Consider the following 18,590-nt stretch of genomic DNA (forward strand, 5'->3'; position numbering starts at 1 on the left):
CAAACCTCAATTCAGCCTTGCACTGCCTGACCACCCATGTATGCGGTAAACGCCTTCTGTTCTTGCGGATTAGCTTCAGTACATCCGTGTCTTCGGGCAGGAAAGTACTTGCAGGATTTCGAGTCTGGATAAAGACGGATCCAGGGCCTGTAAATTTGCACACCAATCCCTCTGCAGAAGCTATGTTGGAGATGATGCCGCCGGAAGCCACGCGCTCAAGAACATACTTTGTGTTCCACGCCACCAAGTGACCGTTATCGACAATGTACTTCTCACCATCCACCAGCTGCAGCGCCGCGTTAGTACCGCCCTTGACTGGGTCTCGTTTGGCGCTCTCTCTGGTCATGTTGCACTCACGTCTTTGCGAATGATGGCTCCAAAGCTGGTGATCCACATGATTCCCGTGCCGCTCATTCGATACACCCAAAGTCCCTCTCCGCTGAAGAAAGCCTTCCCCAACCCCTGGCGTTTGTGTTCCTTGACGACACCTTGAGTCGCCGCGAGGAAGGCGTCGTGTCCAACCACCCAGCTTTCTTGACCAGTCATGCGAATGCTGGTGATGTCCCCCAGCATAGGAGGGGCAAGAAGAAGCTCTCCTGGCCCAACATACCTGGAGCTGCTCATTTCAGCACCTGCAATCATCTTTTTGACGCTAAACTTGACCTCTCCACGCAACTGCATCGTCGAAGACATGGCAATCATTGCGCCTAGCATGCGTTAGTAATAAATGGCGCAAAAAAGAAATAAGGAAAAGAAAAGAAAGAAGGAAACACGGTTCTTGGTCACGAGCCCGGGGGGGGGGATCCCATACCAGGCTTTGCTTGCAGGGGACAACCAATAGCCAGCTGGATTGTCAGTATGGTGTTGGAGTCCCGGTGGCTGATCCTGTAGCTTCCTCCATTAAAGGTTCCCACGTCGTCAACGACTGCACCTGCACCGACAAATGTACCAGCTGGGGGAGCTCCGCTAGCCAGATTTGCGGCGTCGCTGGTGTTCGGCAGTGGTTCCTGTTGCCCATCCTTCTCTGGCAAATAAGGCGCTTCAGCATCAGGGAACGAGGGAGGCGGTTCAAAATGCGGCTGCTCTGGCCGTTTGGAGGGCTCGCTTATCGAAGCTGGTCTCATGACAAGGGGAGACTGCTGTTGTTGAGGATGAGCAGCCGGTGGCAAAGACGGAGGAGGGGAGGCCGGGTACTGCTGTGCCATGATCTGTTGGTGAGATTGATGAGGCGGAGTTTGCGGCGGCGGCGGCGGCGGCGGCGGCGGCGGGAACTGCTGAGCGGCTGTATGTTGAGTCAACTGAGGGGATGGCGTCTGCTGGGGTGGCGGCGGGTAGTGAACCTGCTGTCCAGACGAGGGCTGCGTAGGAGGAGGATGATATTGCATCGGTTGCCCTAGAGGCCCCTGTGAAGAAGGAGGTGGAGGAGGATAAAACTGCGTGCGGTTCGCCGGGGGAGACGTTGGCGGGGGAGGATATTGTTTCTGATGCTGCTGTTGAGGCGGAGGCGCCGAGTATTGCTGGTGGCCATGGTGCTGTTCTGCACCTCCATTAGAGAGTCAAGGGACGTGAATTCGAGCAACGCTCATGCTTCGAATGATGTTTTCCTCACCTACGGATCCCGATCCCGGAGGGGCTATAGAGAAGTCTTGTCAGCATCAACAAGTTCCAGATCCTTCAGCTGCAAGATTTACTGTAGAAAGTTGATGCGGACTGACGAGGGTAGAATTGCTGCTGCTGGGCAGACATGATCAATGCCCCAGAGAGACGGGACTAGCTGGGCGTTTTAGGTGGTGTTGAAGCCTTGGTCCGAGACCAGAGTTCCCCCGCAGTGACGTAGTTGGAGCCTCGTGAATCGTGAATCGTGAATCGTGAGCAACGAGAAAGCCCTCGGTTCCCGTTGCGCAACTCGGGGATTTATCGCCTCAGCGCCGCGAGAACGGTGTGCTTGCCGAGGAGGAGAGTAAGCGGCCATGCACAAGCCTACCCAGATTTTGAAAACCCCAAGGACTGAAGAATCTCACCGCACCGTCGGGAGCAGCTCGAAAGCCAAGACAGGCGTTGAACATGACGTTATTGGCTATCCGCCGTCTCGATAGCCGCCGAGGTGGAGCCAGCGCCAGCAGCCTCGCGATTATGCGGGTCATTGGCCCGGTTTAGCGCCTGCCTTCTGCCCCCGATGGCAACAACGAATCTGACAGACCGATGCAGGTATCTGCTTGCCAAGAAAAAAAAAAAAACCCTACTTCTCACGTGCACGGCACTCGGAAGGGAAGGCGGGATGACGGCAGGCACTTTGCCTGTCACGTAGCGAGAGAACAAGGTGCATCCGTCCGTGATAAAACCCCCGCAATGACATTGACAGCCACGGCGTTCGGACTCCAGAGTACAGCGTCTGCCACCTTGTTGTTGTTGTCTCTGCTACGGAGTAATTTAGGCCGGTACTCGGTATGTCTGGAGAAGGCACTGCCCCACGGATCATTCCAATGTTCCTCAACTTGCGCTTGGGGCACTCCGAGATTCCCATTTTTGCGGAAGCTGGGGAATCTGACAGCTCTGCGGGTTAAACGACGAGCCAAGCAACAAATATGCACAGAGGAACACGGCATGATGGCGCGCTCGTCTCTTAATTACCTCGTGTGACGCAGCACGGCCGGGCCACCAGGGTCGGCGAGGGCCAGCCGCCAGAACCGTCAGACCAGACTCAACCAACAGCGGAGGTAGTCCGAAGAGAGCATGCAAAGAAGCCGTCATGATAAGGACGCAGAGAGTCGAGAGCAAGACCCGCTGTCCGGCCCAGTGCCCAGTGCATACTGCACACCAGCTCTACAAGTTGGTCTCGAACCCTCCGAGGCGCGAAATCATCCTCATAGCAGTGATTCGGGACTCAGCACGCGAGTGTACAGCACCACGGGCGGGCCTCCCTCAACTCCTTTGGATGTGTAGCATGGAGTCTGTGGAGTTTGTGGTGCTGCCATTGCGCAGACATGGCGTCCTAAACTCCCCGAAACCATGAGCAGGATGGCAGGCATCGCGCCTGGGCCAGGGCCAAACCCAGGATCGGCAACCCGTGACGCCATGCCCGGGTCAGCCCCCCACTGCTAACGAGAGAGATTGCTCGGACCAGCTTGCCGTTTTCCCTTGGCGGGCTTCCCAGCCTGGGCCATGGGTGCCTGGGCCGGTTGCAGCGGAGGGACCGGACCAGTCTCGAGATGGCGTGTGTGGTATGGTAGATTAATTATAGGTCGAGCAGTACGACCCGGTTTCTCCAATCCACTCACGTTTCATGCCCGATGTTTCCTTTTTCCTTCTCCGAGGCACATGGATGGCATGGGAATCAGGAAGCTGGCTCGTGCGGGCAGGGCAGCCTGATCTTCAAAAGACCACATTGACGCAGTGGCGGCCGGGGCTTTTCCTTTTCTGTCCCTCCTGGCCTGCTGCAACTGGGAGCTTCATGGTTCCCAGTTTGGAGCCTGGGCCAGGGAGCTTATCCGTCGCCTCCGAGCCGCGTGTGACTAACCCAAGGAAGCACCAGACTAATAATAAGACGATGACATGTCAGTGCATCGGCAAAAGTTGGCAAGACGTAAACGGATTCACATAGCGACCTACCTACCTGCCTAACCTCCTAGGCACCTGCCTCCAAGATACCCAACTTGGGCGGCGCACATGAACAATGGCTGTACTCGGTAGAGCCTCGTCCGTACAGCCAACGTAGGCAGCGAACGGAGCGGAGCATAGACATAAGAGCAGGTACGGGTGTACGGGTATACGGGCGCGTCAAACGGTCAAAGGTACCTCCTATACCGAGCCGGCTGTTGGCCGATGTGTCTCACGCTGCATCAACACGGGGGCTAATAATAGTCGTTGATCCGCAGCTTGAACCACGTTTTGGGCCAAAACACCAAGATTCCTTGCAACAAGTGAAACAGGTGATTGTGATCAAGACACTGGCAGTCCCGAATCCCCAACGCCCAATGCGACCAGCCGTCAGGGATCAGGAGTCGGACGACGCAAAAATCCGTCGAAAAGGAGCCTTCGCCCTTGACACGGCAGCTTGCTTTGAGCCCCGAGGCTGACCAGTGACAAGACGGACAGGCAGACAAGAAGACAGGCCGCAGTACTCCGTAGTGCAAGATCAATCCGTCGAGCCTCACTTCCCGCCGCCGGGCCAGGCTGCGCATAAGTTGTTGCTGCCATGATTTTTGCGCAAACAGATTGGGGTGACAAAGCGAATGGTCTGGACGCTTCAAGGACTTCGGAGTCGGCAAGTTAGCGCTGCAGATTGATTCTAATAAAATCGCGCTGCAAAGGTGGACCTGCGCAATTCGAACTTCCATGTTGTTCACAACGGAGTACGGAGACGGAGTATTCCAGAGTCATTCTGTGCCTGTTGCTCTCAATATTGTGTGACGCGTTGCGTTATTGGGCTTCATATTCATATGCTCCGTACGTGCCATTTACTCCAGGTGCCTCCTATCCGCAGCTTGCTTCGTACATGTACGGAGTACTTCAGACTCGGTGAGACAAGCGGCGCCACACCGAGTACCTTTTCGCACAAGGTACTCTGTACCGCACGTCGCGCGCTTTTGCGGCTGGTCGTTGACGTGCTGACTTGGACTGGCAACCTGACAAGAAGAAATGTCGGAACAACTAACTCTGAATTCCTGTAGGTACCTAATAGCTGATTGCGAGTCTCGAAGATGGGAATCTCTTGCATTCAACGAGCCAAGCAAGGGTGATTCTGGGTTGCACATCTACCAAGTACGGAGAGTACCTTGGTAGATCTACTGGCTCTATTTTTTTTTTTTTTTTTGTTGGCTCTGCGTGGCTCAAGACGACCGAGAGTTGAACACTTAATAATCAATCACTGTCAAATGTTATAGAATCCCCCGTTCTCGCAGCCGCAACGGGCGGCTGTGACAAACCATTGACTGCTGCAAAAAGGTTCAGCCAACGGGCTTCGACTCTCGAGCTTTGGACAGCGCGACGATCTGGTTGCTTCCTGCTTCCTACATGCTACGTACCTAGCTAGGTACCTTCGGCACATACCAACCAGACCCGCGGTGCAAAATACAGGAGGGTATAAGTCAACCGGCCTGTGTCCCCCCCTTATTATCCGACCCCCCCATAATAACTTAACTGACCTAACCATTGCTGTGGGCTATACTCTTAATATAATTGGTTTAGTAGGGAATAGTGGGCCAGGTCACTTTATATAGAAAACTATATAGAGAAGTACTTTCTCTGATATTTTACTAGGTTCTTAGGTAGGGGTACCTAGTAAAAGAAATTAAAGAAGTCACTTTCTTTAGAAAAATATAGGGAGAAGTACTTTCTCTGCTGTTTTATTAGGTTCTTATGTAAGGGTACCTAGTAAGAATACTAAAGAAGTCACTTTCTATAGAAATATATATATAAAGGTACCTCTCTTTCTATCCCTAGTACCTAGGTACTAGGAACCTAGGTACTTAGTAGAAATATAAGAAGTCACTTTATATAGAAAAATATATATAAAGGTACTTTTTCTACGTATAGTACCTAAGGACCTAGGTACCTACCTAATAAAAGAAAGGAAGTCACTTTCGATACAAAAGTCTATATAAAGGTACTTTATCTACTTTTAATATTAGGTTCTTAGGTAGGGATACCTAGTAAAAATATAAGGGAAGTCACTCACTATAGAAAAATATATATAAAGATACTTATAGTCTAGCGGCCACTATAGATTAAAGGATCTACTACTATTTATTAGCGTATCTCTAGAGATATTAGGAAAGAGCATTGGTCAGGTCTGTTAAGTTATTATGGGGGGGTCGAATGACTTGGGGGGGGCATAGGTCGGTTGATATGTAGTCTCAAAATACAGCGAAGCACGCCTTTACGTCGAGTCGATGAGTGCATGTCCCTAGGCCATGCAGTCTGGTACGTGCCGTCACCACCAAAGTCCGCCCTGCGCCAATGATCTGGGTCAGCCCAGCCTGGTTGCGCCACCGGGGAACCCAAAAGGCTAGGGCTTAGTGGCTTGAGCCTTGGAGGCTGACTCTTGCGTACAGTATATATCGAGGCTGTAGCACGTCAAATTGAGCGTTTCCGGGGTGAGGAGAGAGCTGGAATACTCCTGCAAAAAAAAGTCAATAAGATTTTGCACACATTTCTATAACCGCCTCTGTCTCTTCTTTTCCCCTTCCTTCTTTCTTTTTCCTCTTTTTTCTTTTTTTCTTTTCCAATAGAAATCTGTACTCAATTAAAAATTCCATCTGGCAACATTGTAAAATATAAATTCAAGGCTAGCGCCACAGGACCCGCAGGTCTGGCCCCACTTCCTCAGATGACCCACCCTGAATGCCAGCAGTTGGCTTCATTCGTCAATAATCATGGATTGATAGCTGCAAATCTTGAGTAACTACACGCCTTTTCCAGTCCCCGTCTCGAGTACAAATACTTTCTTTGAAGCTGAAATGACCATCCTCATCCCACGTTGGCACAGCATGGCTGCCTGCCCAGGTCGCGCCAAGTCGACAAGTTTCCTCCCCGTTCCTTGTGCACCAGCAATCAACCTCCGCAGGCTTTGCTAATTACTTGCTACATACCTAACCTAACCAAGCGGTTTCTTGATTCGCAAGTTGACATCACCACCACAGACTCGGATGCGACCCAATTCCACCTTGGCGGCTCCGGAGTAGTCCCTTTCCCATCGCCGGTCGGCGGTCGACGTTTTCGTTGCTAGTTTATTATGGCTGCCAACCATGTCAATTACAGCCTGTCGTGAATCATGAGCGTGCGCAGGATAGCTCCATGAACGACGCAACGACTCACGTGTCACAAGCAGTCTGATCCATGACGTACCGATCCTCTCCATGGAATGCCCTCAAAGTTTCTGGCCAGAGCGGCCAGCGGAGGCTCCAAGAAACTCGCCTTCTCTACCCGCAGAACCCAACCTTTGCACATCTTGTTCTGTACCAGAACAGCCGCTTCCGGCGAGCCTCGGGACAGCATGGATACAGTCACGACCACACCCGAGATCAGAATCCCGACAGCAGCAGCTTTCCGCGCACGATAGCTGGAAGCGATCCATTTCCTCACCTGTTGTCCATCGGTTGGGAAAGCATTCGTTGAAGCTACAGACTCATGATGCCGACGTTGGATCTGGCTTGGCCAGCTTCGGGTCGCTTGAACGAGAAAAGACATCACCGTCCTGGAGCCAACAGCGCGACGTATACAAAAGTCATGCAGCCCAGAAAGAAAGCGTTGAGGATGCCTGGGAAGCAAAGGACGTCGCTGAATTGCCCGGGGATTGTCGGCCGGCGTCATGTTGCGACTGCCGGCATCTCTCTGCGAACCACCGACTCATTCGTCCGGCACATGCACATCCGTCACCAGCACGACCGCCACAAGCACAGGATGCATTGATTTTGACTCCCTCGCCCTCGCCCTCGCCCTCGCCCTCGTCTTCTTGCGGAAAGCTCTCACATCGCCCAGCCTCGGTTCATCTAGTCTCAAGTGAGGAGGCTGCGCAACATGATTTGGGAGCTCACCAAGCTTGCAATGAAGAACTGGATGACTTTGCCGGAGCTGGCGAGGATCTTCATCTCATTCGGAGCATGGCGGAACATGCACTTGATGGCGACGCATTACGATTCAGGACCTCTGCCGAGGCTGCGTTTCAGTGCTCTCGCGTTGTGTACAGAGCTCCGCGAATGAGAAGGAGAAGACTCAGAAAGAATCAAACCCGGCTGAAGGCCTCGTCAGCAGCCAGCAGCGAGCAGCTGCGGAGTTGAGAAGCAAACCAGTCTTGAGTGTTTTGAAAAGCATTGGCAAAGTGCAACCTCCCAATATCATTTGCAGTAGCAAGTCAAAATTTGGCAGACCCGACACCCACTGAATAATGTAGAAGATCTTGACGACCCCCTTCCCTCTCCTTCTCCTCATCCTTCACTTCCTCCTCCTCCTCCTTCACTTCCTCGTCCTCCTCCTCTACTCCTTTTACTTCCCCCCTTTTTTTCCCCCTCTCCACAAATTTCTACATCTGATACCATAGCGAGAGCCTTCATTACGTGGGCTTGTTTGAACAGACTCCGTTACTTCTACTACTTACCCGCTCCAACTCTTTTGCGGGCGTTTTCAATATGAACTCTCGGGTTAAGCTGGCCACTCGAGAGGTTGGGGGTTTTATAATACATCACAACCGGCGTTTTGGAAGCCCCATTCTGGGTGTAAAAAAAGAAGAGAATCTGCAAAGGAATGATTGGTCAACTACATTTCGACTCAGCATCTTGCCACGCATAGGATATCCACAGGTTCCTGGCTTGTAGAATAGAGACTTTTAAATAAAACATGTCATTCGAGCGCCAGGATTGTCACGGGCTGTGGTTGCCAAAGGCTGACTGACAAAGTTGTGTATCAGCGATTACACAAAGTGTGACGAAACCATCGAGGTCAATGTGCAAGTGCACTTGACTGGCGGCCCAAGCCGCAGGGCGCCTGCAGTGGCTGTTTTACGGGGCAAGCAGGGGCTTGATCAGCAGGACGTGGTACCAGCATAACCTGTGGGCCTCGGCGCCTGGCACACGGTAAGCACGGGCCTTTTTACCCAGCCTCTTGAGAAGGAAGGGATGCAGGTTAAATTGGGAAAGAGCAGCCAACCAACGAGGCTGGTAACTGCATGTCGGTTACGGAGTACAGAGTACAAGATAAAGCCAAGGCAGCCAAGCCCTCTGGAGGAGTGACGCCGATCTCGCTTTACCCCGCCTTGTACGGAGGGAGGGGAGTTCCGGAGTGCCCAGCTGCTCAGGCTGAAAAACTTGATGGGATTGACAAGTCGCCTAGCCCGTATCGTAGGTCTAGCACTGCCATTGCACCAAACAACAAACAACAAAAAACCTCATCCAGCGTCAACTGGCAGCAATGTGATCCAAAACCGCCTGCACTCTGCCTGTATTTTTTTTTTGAGTTTCCTAGCCACCAAAGTCTGATCAGTTGCAATGTTCCGTCGCGTCGTCTTCCTGCACCTCTCCCGTTGCTGTCACCGGATGCACGTGCCTGCAGGTGCCCCGTTTCCCCTTGTCTAGGGGGATGCCATTGGCAGACTTGGCTGTCAGGATTCAGACCATGCATGGCTTTGGCCTCACGTGCGTCACGATGCTCGTCTTCCTCCAGAAATGGAGTCCTGTTCGTCAAAAATATCACTCGAGCTGGGAATGAAATTAAAAAAAAAAAAATGACAGATTTTGCAGCACGCGTGCGTCCATCGCCTGTTAGGTGTCGATGTCGATTTCCCCCCTCGAAACCAATGGTTGCCTGGTTTGTGACAGCTTGTGGCTCCGAAGTCTCCGACAATCCAACAACATGGAAGGGCAATATCACCTCGCATGCTGTGATAAATGAACTTTTTTTTTTTGTTTTTTTTTTTGGGCCTGGCCTGGCCGACATCACTTCTCGCCGACACGCAAGGGCCGAGTTGGATGGCTCCACGGCTGGGCAAAGACGGCTTCCTCTGGCCGTGCGATTCTCGTTCGGCTCGTCCCACGTCCTCTGACTGCGTCATGTCGTCACGGGCCCTGGCCCTCCCCCCGTTTCATGATTTTACCTGGTTTTGGCAGCAGCCTTCCCTTGGGCTCCTCAGCTCCTCATGGAAGGAGGCTGGGTTTGGGGGTACATACTCCTTGCAGTCGACGACATTCGCCAAGCATCGTACTGAAACATGTGGGGTAATGCGGCTCGATTACCTTGTGGGCCCTTCCCGGCCTGGCCTTGGCCTTGGTCCGTGATGGTGAACTCGTGGGCTCGCCGACTTGCCGTGGTGAGCCGTGGTGAGCCATGGTCCTCGTCAACTTGGTGGGCTTGACATGGCATGCAGTCAAAGTCACTTCTTTGCGCGGCCAGAATCTTGAAAGTTGCAACGAAAGCCATAAACCCGCCACTCAGTCTCGCAGTACAAGGCAGAGGTTTTGCCCCAAAACGAGTCTCGTCTGCTCTCGAGCTGCTCCCGCAAAAATAGAGCATCAGCCGCAACAGGTCAAGGGCCCTCCTCGTTCGGAGCAGTGCAAAGGCACTAGAACCCCTGCGGTTTATGTCCCGAGCTTCGTTGCACATTCTATTTTCCCGCTTGTCGCCGTCAGACAAGATAAGCGCAAGACTAACGCGCTAAAATGGTTGCAAAGCCGTTGGATCCCTGCCGCGCACGAGCTGCTGCACGTTGCGCCGTGCTTGTCAACCGGCAGTCTTGCCAACGGCGGCATTCTTAGGCCGCCCTGCCACGCATCAACCAACACCAAACCGGTCCACTCGGCTTGAAGCCTAGCACTAATTTCCCGCCGAGGCGCGAGGGGGCCCGTGACTTCCTCTTCCCATGTTGTCTGTCCATCGCAACCAGATTGCCCTCAAACCTTGGGGCCCCATGGGAGACGGCGTTGCAGTCACAGACTCACATCATGGCATGGCGAAGCCGGGAGGCGGGCCTGTGGAGGCGGAAACGTGTGACGGGCTCAAACCCAAATGAGGTTTTTTTTTGGGGGGGGCCCAAGATCAAGACCCTGACTGGAATGCAAAGCGCTATGTTCACACATTCCTGCATATTCCACCTTGCACTTTAGTTCTAAACAATGCAGTTAGGGCTTGGATCGGTTGCTACATGACCTTGACGCCGTTGCTAGGCATCCTTTTGGCCTATTGTTGCTACACGAAGCTATATGGCTGACAAGGTTTGGTCCCGTTGCTGTTCACGGACCATGGATAACAGCTACGATAGCTTTCCGCCTCGCCCATCCAGATTCCAAGGTGTAGCTCTTCTTCCTACACCGTTTCCTCTAGCCCTTTTTTTTTTTTTTTTCCCCTTCTTCCCTCTGGTCAAAACGTCCATCTTCTGCAACCGCTCTCCACTTATTGTTTACATTGGATTTCACCCTCATCCTAAACATTTGCACGGGCTGTTGTTCTTGTCTCTAGCTCATATCCGCAAGAGCCACGGGTCCTGATCTTGTGCGTGGGCATAGCCTACAACACACAAACCAACTGGTTCACTGCGCCCGTAAAAACCTCTGGTCAATATGACCTCTTGGAGGGTTCCCGTCAAAACAGAGGCCGTTGACGGTGACAGGGATCCGAGCATGTACTGGGAGGACATTGACAGCGCCAGTCCCGATACCCAGGCCAATGACTTCTTTGGCCAGTTTGTTGACTTTGACGCCCACGAAGCCGGTTCTGCATTCATCGACACTGACTTGAGCTCTGTCGCGACAACCATGCCTGGCATGGCCGAATCTCTCCTGATGCAGGACCACGGCGCAGTCCTAGACAGCACTCTGTCATCTGGTGTCTCGTCCGGGGACGAGGTGGACTTTTTGTCCAGCAGCTCCCACATGGGCGCACCCGGCTCGACCGTAAGAGAGGAAGTCAACCCAAACGACCTGCTGCTGCGTACCGACGAGCTGCTTGCCAACGTCTCGCAGCAGCAGTTCGAGTACGTGGAAAGGGCGTCCATGTCGGAGGCCGACCTCAGTCGACTAGAAGGCATATCTATCCACTCACCACAGAAACCAAAGGTTGCCGCCACCTCCACCTCAAACCCGTCGTCCCCAACTCCCGATTCTCGCAAGCCCAACAAGCTCGTTGAAGCCCTGTCGTCTACAATAAGAAAGGCGACCCAGCTGCGAAAGAACAAGAGGACAGCCCGAGCAACTCGACCGGCGTCACCTGCGCAAGAAGCACAACAGTCGCAGCAACTGCAACAGCAACAGCGACAGCAACTGCAACTGCAACTGCAACAGCAACAGCAACTGCAACAGCAACAGCAACAGCAACAGCAGCAACAACAACAGCAGCAGCAGCAACTTCAACAGCAACAGCAACAGCAACAGCAGCAGCAACGACAACAACGACAACAACAACCGTACGAGCCTCTGATAGTGTTTAAGCACCGGCCACGAAAGCCTCGAGCTGTCACCCAGGAAAATCTGCCCGTGTCCCCGCCCATGCAACAGCAGCAGGACCAGACTGGCCACCAGTTTATTCGCGGCCAGTATGAAGACCCGTTCAAAGAGAACTCGCTCATGGCGCCCCTGCCCGGCGTCCCTCTCCCATACTATGGCCAACCAGCGCCCGACACTCCCGTTGACTCGCAGGGGGTCGGGAGCGAGCCAGGTCCGGCTCAGTTCCCACTGGATCCTTCTTGGCAGCAGCAGCAGCAGCAGCAAATGCATTGGACTGGCGCTGGAGGCGAATACGTCACGAGCCAGCCAGGAGGAGCGCCATGGTGGAATCCCAGCATGATGCATCAAGACGCACACGCACACGCACACGCACACGCATACGCCCATGACCAGACAAGCTCCAGTGTTCAGGTCATGGGAGCTGGACAGCACCCCGTCATGCCGTACGACTACGGCTCCGCACCCAACCCCAGCACCGGCGGACTCATGATCCAGATGGCTCAACCGCAAGGTGCGCCGTCGGCCGCAGTAAACGAGCTGACTGCCAACGCGCCGACCTTCCTGCCACCCCAGCCCCCCCTCCGCCAGACGGTGCCCAACTCGGAGCGATCGCATCGTCCGCCCAAGGCCAAGTCGTCCGGGGCGAGGCACATGTCGTGCTCGCCGGTACGGAGGCAGCGCCGACCGTCGGCCTCGCCTACACGGGCAGATCCGTCGGTGGCCATCCCCCGCTCGCGCCACAGCTCCGGCGGCTCCGTCTCGTCGTCCAGGAGCGCGTCCGGGCGCCTGCCCGGCACGATGCCCGGGACGCCGTGCAGCGTCCGCAAGCGCCGCTCGCGCGACGTCAGCGGGTCGTCAGGCATGGCCAGCGACTCGGGCGGCGGCCTGGGCTTCGTCAACTTTACGCCGCACGACGGATCCGTCCTGATGACGGGCGTGGCGCCCAGCGGGAGCTCCAAGACCAAAGCCCGCAGGGAGAAGGAGGCGCAGGAGCGAAGAAGGCGCCTTAGCGAAGCTGCCATCAAGGCCGTGGCGGCAGCCGGAGGAGACGTCGACAAGCTTATCGAGCAGGGGTTTTCCATGTAGCCGAGGAATTGCTGCTGCTGCTGCTGCTGCTGCTGCTGCTGCTGCTGCTGCTGCTACCTTGACTACTACTTTTATTCCTTCTTTTTCTGCCAAGCGGCCGGCACCTGCGACGATCAAGACGAAGCGCGCCCCCAATCCGTCGGCACCTCCATGTAGATCTGGTTGTGTTTTGTCTTGTCGTCTGCCGTCTTATTCTTCTCTTCCGAATGTCCTGTCTGAAGCTCGATTCCACGGCTTGTTTCCCGCGATTCTTTGCGAGTTTTTTTTTTTTTTTCCCCATCCGGCTTCCCTCGTCGGGTTTGCTCCGTCAAATGTGTTTGTCTCTCCTCCTCTTCTGCTTCATATCCTTCTCCATCATCTATACTTCATCATCTCTTTTCATCTTTTTTTCATCTTTTTTTCATCTTTTTTTTTTTTTTTGTTTCTCATCTTCTTTATTTTTTGGCCCGCCATCCCAAACTTGGTCTTCATGCTTGATGTCCCTTTTCTTTTTTTTCCCTCGCCGCCTCGGCATGGAACCGCACGGGCCAGGATTAGCACTGGACGACGGGACGGGAGACGCGACCCGGCGCGGTGGGCTGGGCATCCGTAAACTAGGCTAGGCTAGCAACATACCACCTAATAGTGACATGGCATGACATGACAGCATGAGACATGGACATGAGACGTGGACAGACATGAACAGACGTGAACAGATGTGAACAGACGTGAACAGATGTGAACAGACGTGAACAGATATGAGCAGACGTAGACATGAACAGACAGAAACGACAGACATGACAGAACTGACGTGTCGTGCTCCGGTCCAGCCGCCGACCCGACAACGCTGAGGTATCTGCTGCGCACAGTCGTCTGCTGATCGACTGGGCTGTTTACCCCTTTTCTTTTCTTTTCTTTTCTTTTCTTTTCTTTTCTTTTCTTTTCTTTTTTTCTTTTTTTTTATTTTGTAGACGTGCCAGCCACGCATCGACGGACTTACATCTACATTGCGACACGCGACGGCATCGGCTCGTGCCGACGCATTGACATCTTCAAGCCGACGTACTTTATCTATTCTCAAAAGGCCCCCTCATCTATCTACGGAGTAACCTAACATGCCCCCCCCCCCCCCCCCCGCCTGAAATCCGGAACCCCGGCCCCGAAAAAACACCCCCTTGCTTTCCCCCCCGTCGTGGGCGGCAATGCCCACGTATGTGTGTGTATTTGTATAAGCGGCCACGGCACGACTCAAATCATCAGAGACTGCGAAAATCGCCAAACGTTGTTTCCCATCCAGTATATGTAGTGTATGTAGTGTACAGAAAAAATGAAATAACAAACAAAAGACCAAAGACATTCACACGCAACCATGAAATCGACGCAGGCGCACAACGACACAAGGCGGGATGGTCCGGACGGCTTGGGCTGTAGCCCGGGAACCACGAAACATGACCAACGCCAGCTGCCGTTCCTTGGCGAGCTAATACCTACAAAAGGAAAACGACCTATCAAGTGAAGAAGGAGGAGGAGGAGCAGGAGGAGCAGGAGGAGCAGGAGCAAAAGGAGCAGGAGGAGGAGAAAAAGCAGCCAAAGGGGGCGAGGTTGCCGGGTCTCGAGACGTCGTGGCATGCGCGCCTGGCAGTCGACAAGATTGATGACGGCAAAGCTCGGCGGCGAGGGGTGCTGAAGTAGCCGCATTTCGTGCGTACATGCCGTCCGTCTGCACTGCGGGCTGGCTGTTCAGACCAAAAGCTACCAACTGAGTAGTCCCCTCCCCGAGTATGCATTCTGCTGCTGTATGCATGCTACTACTCTGCCATGATTTTTTGCTTGAGAAGCAGCATCACAGGATCGACGCATCAACGTCGTCCTGCCGATGAGCCTAGTCGTAGCCAGCGCCGCGCTGCCACGGACTGCTACGCAAGTGTTTGGTCAGCATTTTGTTTCTCATTGTCCGTATTGGTTTCACACCCGCGCCCCCGTCGCGGCCAAGATGGGCGTCAAGAGACTTACCTGGCGTTGTTTTGCGGTTTGTGTCCGGGAGCCGGGCTCGCACTGTTATTGGAGCGCTGGCCCATGGCGGATCCGCTACGATTGTACGGACTCGGCGACGCGGAGCGAAAGGGGCTCTCGGGCCGCTGGCCGGCGGGAAACAGCGGCATCGAGGGGTTGACGGGCGAGCGCGGCCCGTTCTGCTGCCCTTGCAACGAGTGCTGGGAAGCTGCGGCGGAGGAGACTTGGCCGGCGGCGGCCCGGCGGCGAAGGTCTTCTGACGAGAGCGAGTCATTGTCATCCTCCAAGTCCAAGTGAGACTTGTTGCCCGCCTTGTCGCCTCGAGCGGTGGCGGCGAGAGCATCCAGCTCGGTGGTGGTGGTCAATTGCGTCTGCGACTTCATAAAGGAAGCTCGGTCGTCGGCCATGTATTGGTAGCGAGCGTCGGGGTTCTTGCGGAAGAAGGTGACGGTGGTGGATATGATGACCATGAGCAGCAAAATCAGGGAGAAGGCGGCGTTCAGGACGAACAGCACGACTCCGACGACGCCCACCACTAGCTGGGGGGCGCCAAAGACGTTGGAGAAGATGAGCAGGAAGATGGCGTTGAGGAAGTTGACGACGCAAATGGCAATGTTGAACGAGTTGGTGCTCTTGTCCATCCAGGGCCGCATCACCGAGGCGGCAATCAAAGCGGCAGCCTCAATGACGACGAAGCCAATCGACTGGGCGACGCCGCTCTTTTGGGCGAGAGCGACGAACATGGCCTTGACGAGGGTGTAGCACAGAACGGGGACGATGAAGTAGTAGGCCGACGCGCGGAATTGGATGTAGAGGAACCCCCACTTGTTGAGCGCCTGAGGGTCGGAAAACAAAATGTAGGCAGGGTTGCGATGCATGACAATGGAGCGGCGGGCGATGCGAATGACCTTGCTGGCACCCCAGGCCAGGGTGGCGGTCAGGCCAAAGAAGAAGAAGACGGCGAGGACGACCTCGGCCGCGGAGTCGCCCTGGGTGAATTCCCACAAGCACAGAATGGCTAGCTGAGGGAAGCCGATGAGCGCGACTCGGAAGAGGATGCCCTTGAGGACGGTGAACCAGCCGTTGCGGAAGTCGATGAAGGTGTTGCCGTCCATCCACTTGCGCTTCACGGCGAGCTCGCACAGTCCCTTGAAGCAGGCGACCGCGATCATGGTCAGGAGGACGAAGATGCAAAAGAAGGTCAGGCCCGTCATGAACAGGTTGGTGGTTTCGATCTTGGAGCGGAAGGCCACGCGCTGGATGCCGTAGACGATGTAGGCTCCAGACGACGTCATGACGTTGCCGCGCTTCGCGAGGTTGGCGGCGGCGACGACAATGGGTTTGGGCATCATGGCGGCACTCCGTCTGAACAGGCTCAGGCCGTGGCTGGCCAGCTGGAGGCCGCGCTTCTCAACCTGGACGGAAACGGTGGAGATGGTGTCGAAAATGGTCGACGGGGTGCCGCCGGTAGCACGCTGGTACCAGGTAAAGATGTCCTGCATGAAGTCGACCTTGATGATTCCCATGGACCACTGGAAATCCTGGGTCCACGACTGGACAATGGGGGGCAGGTGGACGGCGGAGAGGCCGAGAATAGCCTGAGCCTGGAAGTAGCTAAAGAGGGACAGCGAGTTGGCGGCGACGTGGGTGGCCGTGTTGGAGTGTCCGAGGCCGTTGACGATGGCGGAGGAGACCAAGGCGAGGCCAGCGATGATGGCGGTGGCCCACTTGACCCCGAGCAAATCAACCGTCTTTCCGTTGGAGATGTCGGCCTCGACGCAGGCGATGCTGCGGGGATTGTCCGTCTTTGTCAGGTTGATTTGTACGCGAACGGTGGCGTCCAGGTCGGGGATGCTGTAGGCAAAGGCAGGAATCCGCTTGGCAGCGTCGGAAGGAACGGCCAGGTTGAAGGCAAAGGGAATCTTTCCGGCCACCGCGGGGCACAATCCACCCAGCTTGATGTCGCAAGGATCGACCGTGGTCCTCAAAAAGGTGTAGCCGTAGGCGGAAATGGACACGTCGAAAAGAACATAGCCTTGAACGGACGAGGTGGCGACGATTTGCACCGTGGCTGAGTTGTTGCTTGGCGTGTACACGACCTTGAAGAGACTGGCCGTGAAGCTGGAATCCTCCTGACAATTGTTGAGGGAGTTGGACATGAGCATGTTCTCGGCCGTGACCGGCAAAGGCATGCCGCCCAAGGAGGCCAAGAGGAGAAGCGGTGCTTTCAAAAGCGACCGCATGTTGAATGTGGATGGGGGTTCTTGTGTGTGCGGAGGACGAGACAAGGTTCACGGCCAAGCGGACGACGAGGCGAGGACAGATCGATCAGTGGGTATCGTCGTCGAGTTTTTGGCAGCGTCAGTCGGGGGGGGGGGGGGGGGGGGGGGGGGGGGGGGGAAAGGGGGGGAATCGACCGTTGGGAGAGTGAAAGTGACGGCTGCTTGACGTCTCGTCGGTGAGGAAATAGGTGGGCCGGCGTGCGGGCGGGCAGACGGACGGTCGAGAAGAACAAGACGACAAGATGCTCCAAACAAGCTGCAGATTCGAATCAGGAAAGCAAGCAACGGTTGTTTCGTTCAGGGACGGCGATCAACATTCGGGGAGGACGCGCGAGGAGACGGCCGGGCGATGAGCAAGACGAGAGGGCGGGCAGCCAGAGGGTGAAGAAGAAGCCCTGTGCTTGCCGAGCAGACGGACTGGGAGGGAGCGAATGTGCGCGACGAGCGATGGAAAGAAGGTGGTTTAGACAAAGAGCAAAGGCACAAGGCTGGATGGGATGCGAGGTTTAGGTTTGAGAGTAGCGGGCCGAAGACGAACAAGCGACACGCCGAGGCGGGTTGACGATGGGTTCGATAGTCGGTGGTCGATGGACGATGATGGGCGATGGGCGATGGGCGACGGTGGGGAGAGAAAGCGACATGGAGGCAGCGAGGCGGCCTGGACATGGAGCGGAGGGCGGCCACGAATTGCCCTGTACGAGGCGGGCAGCTGGGCGGCTTCCAGCGCGGTTTGGCCCCCAAAAAAAAACGAAGCGCAGCGCGTTGTGGTGGGTGGGTGCTTGCTGCGCCCTGCTTGCTGCGCCCTGCTGGCGCTGCTGGCTGCTGGCTGCTGGCTGCTGGCTGCTGGCTGCTTGCAGCTGGCAACTGAATTGGCGACTTGGCGACTGGCACCTGGCAACTGGGCGGCTGGAAGCTCCACGGGGGTGCGGGTCAGGAGCAGCTGGCGCGTCTTGGCGATTACGTATTTCGGCACGGTCTTGTCGTACCGGGCGGCCAGCCATGCCCAATCAGCCAGGGGTGTGGCTGCCCACGGAGCCCACAGGGGGGCGTGCAGCGGGACCAGCTTTCTTCGCGCCAGGCGAATTCTGGTTCGTCTGCATTCGTATCCCTCGAGGGGCGGCGGACGGCGGGCAAGTCGGGTCGGGCGCTCCGCAGGTTTTGGTCTTTACTTTGTTCGTCCACAAAGGGGATGCCCAGGGCGCCCCCCACCTCCCTCCCTCCTTCCCTTGCAGCAAGTTGAGCAGTTTGCTTTGCGAAGCAACCAACCCGCTTTGCCGATTTAGCCCAGGGACGAAACCAGGCA

At 55.3% G+C, this 18,590-nt stretch overlaps 5 protein-coding genes across 5 annotated transcripts; 2 read left to right on the forward strand and 3 right to left on the reverse strand.

Annotated features, from left to right (window-relative positions):
• Positions 1-11: 11 nt before the first annotated feature.
• Positions 12-1,746, reverse strand: UV8b_00316 (uncharacterized protein; the record flags this gene model as incomplete). Its single annotated transcript, XM_043137814.1, has 6 exons — positions 12-56; positions 113-286; positions 358-707; positions 812-1,537; positions 1,610-1,633; positions 1,716-1,746. The coding sequence occupies 6 exons, from the start codon at positions 1,744-1,746 to the stop codon at positions 12-14; spliced, it is 1,350 nt and encodes a 449-aa protein (XP_042993748.1).
• A 4,849-nt stretch (positions 1,747-6,595) lies between these two features.
• Positions 6,596-7,311, reverse strand: UV8b_00317 (uncharacterized protein; the record flags this gene model as incomplete). Its single annotated transcript, XM_043137815.1, has 2 exons — positions 6,596-6,760; positions 6,847-7,311. The coding sequence occupies 2 exons, from the start codon at positions 7,309-7,311 to the stop codon at positions 6,596-6,598; spliced, it is 630 nt and encodes a 209-aa protein (XP_042993749.1).
• A 3,734-nt stretch (positions 7,312-11,045) lies between these two features.
• On the forward strand, positions 11,046-13,013 carry UV8b_00318 (uncharacterized protein; the record flags this gene model as incomplete). The annotated part of the gene is made up of 1 exon (XM_043137816.1): positions 11,046-13,013. The coding sequence occupies one exon, from the start codon at positions 11,046-11,048 to the stop codon at positions 13,011-13,013; it is 1,968 nt and encodes a 655-aa protein (XP_042993750.1).
• A 1,348-nt stretch (positions 13,014-14,361) lies between these two features.
• On the forward strand, positions 14,362-14,684 carry UV8b_00319 (uncharacterized protein; the record flags this gene model as incomplete). The annotated part of the gene is made up of 2 exons (XM_043137817.1): positions 14,362-14,419; positions 14,506-14,684. 2 exons carry the CDS (start codon positions 14,362-14,364, stop codon positions 14,682-14,684), a joined length of 237 nt encoding a protein of 78 aa, XP_042993751.1.
• A 190-nt stretch (positions 14,685-14,874) lies between these two features.
• UV8b_00320 (uncharacterized protein) lies at positions 14,875-17,248 on the reverse strand (the record flags this gene model as incomplete). The annotated part of the gene is made up of 2 exons (XM_043137818.1): positions 14,875-14,905; positions 15,006-17,248. The coding sequence occupies 2 exons, from the start codon at positions 17,246-17,248 to the stop codon at positions 14,875-14,877; spliced, it is 2,274 nt and encodes a 757-aa protein (XP_042993752.1).
• Between the last annotated feature and the right edge of the window lie 1,342 nt (positions 17,249-18,590).

The sequence above is a fragment of the Ustilaginoidea virens genome, chromosome 1 (genome assembly GCF_000687475.1).
Source record: "Ustilaginoidea virens chromosome 1, complete sequence".
Lineage (NCBI taxonomy): Eukaryota > Fungi > Ascomycota > Sordariomycetes > Hypocreales > Clavicipitaceae > Ustilaginoidea > Ustilaginoidea virens.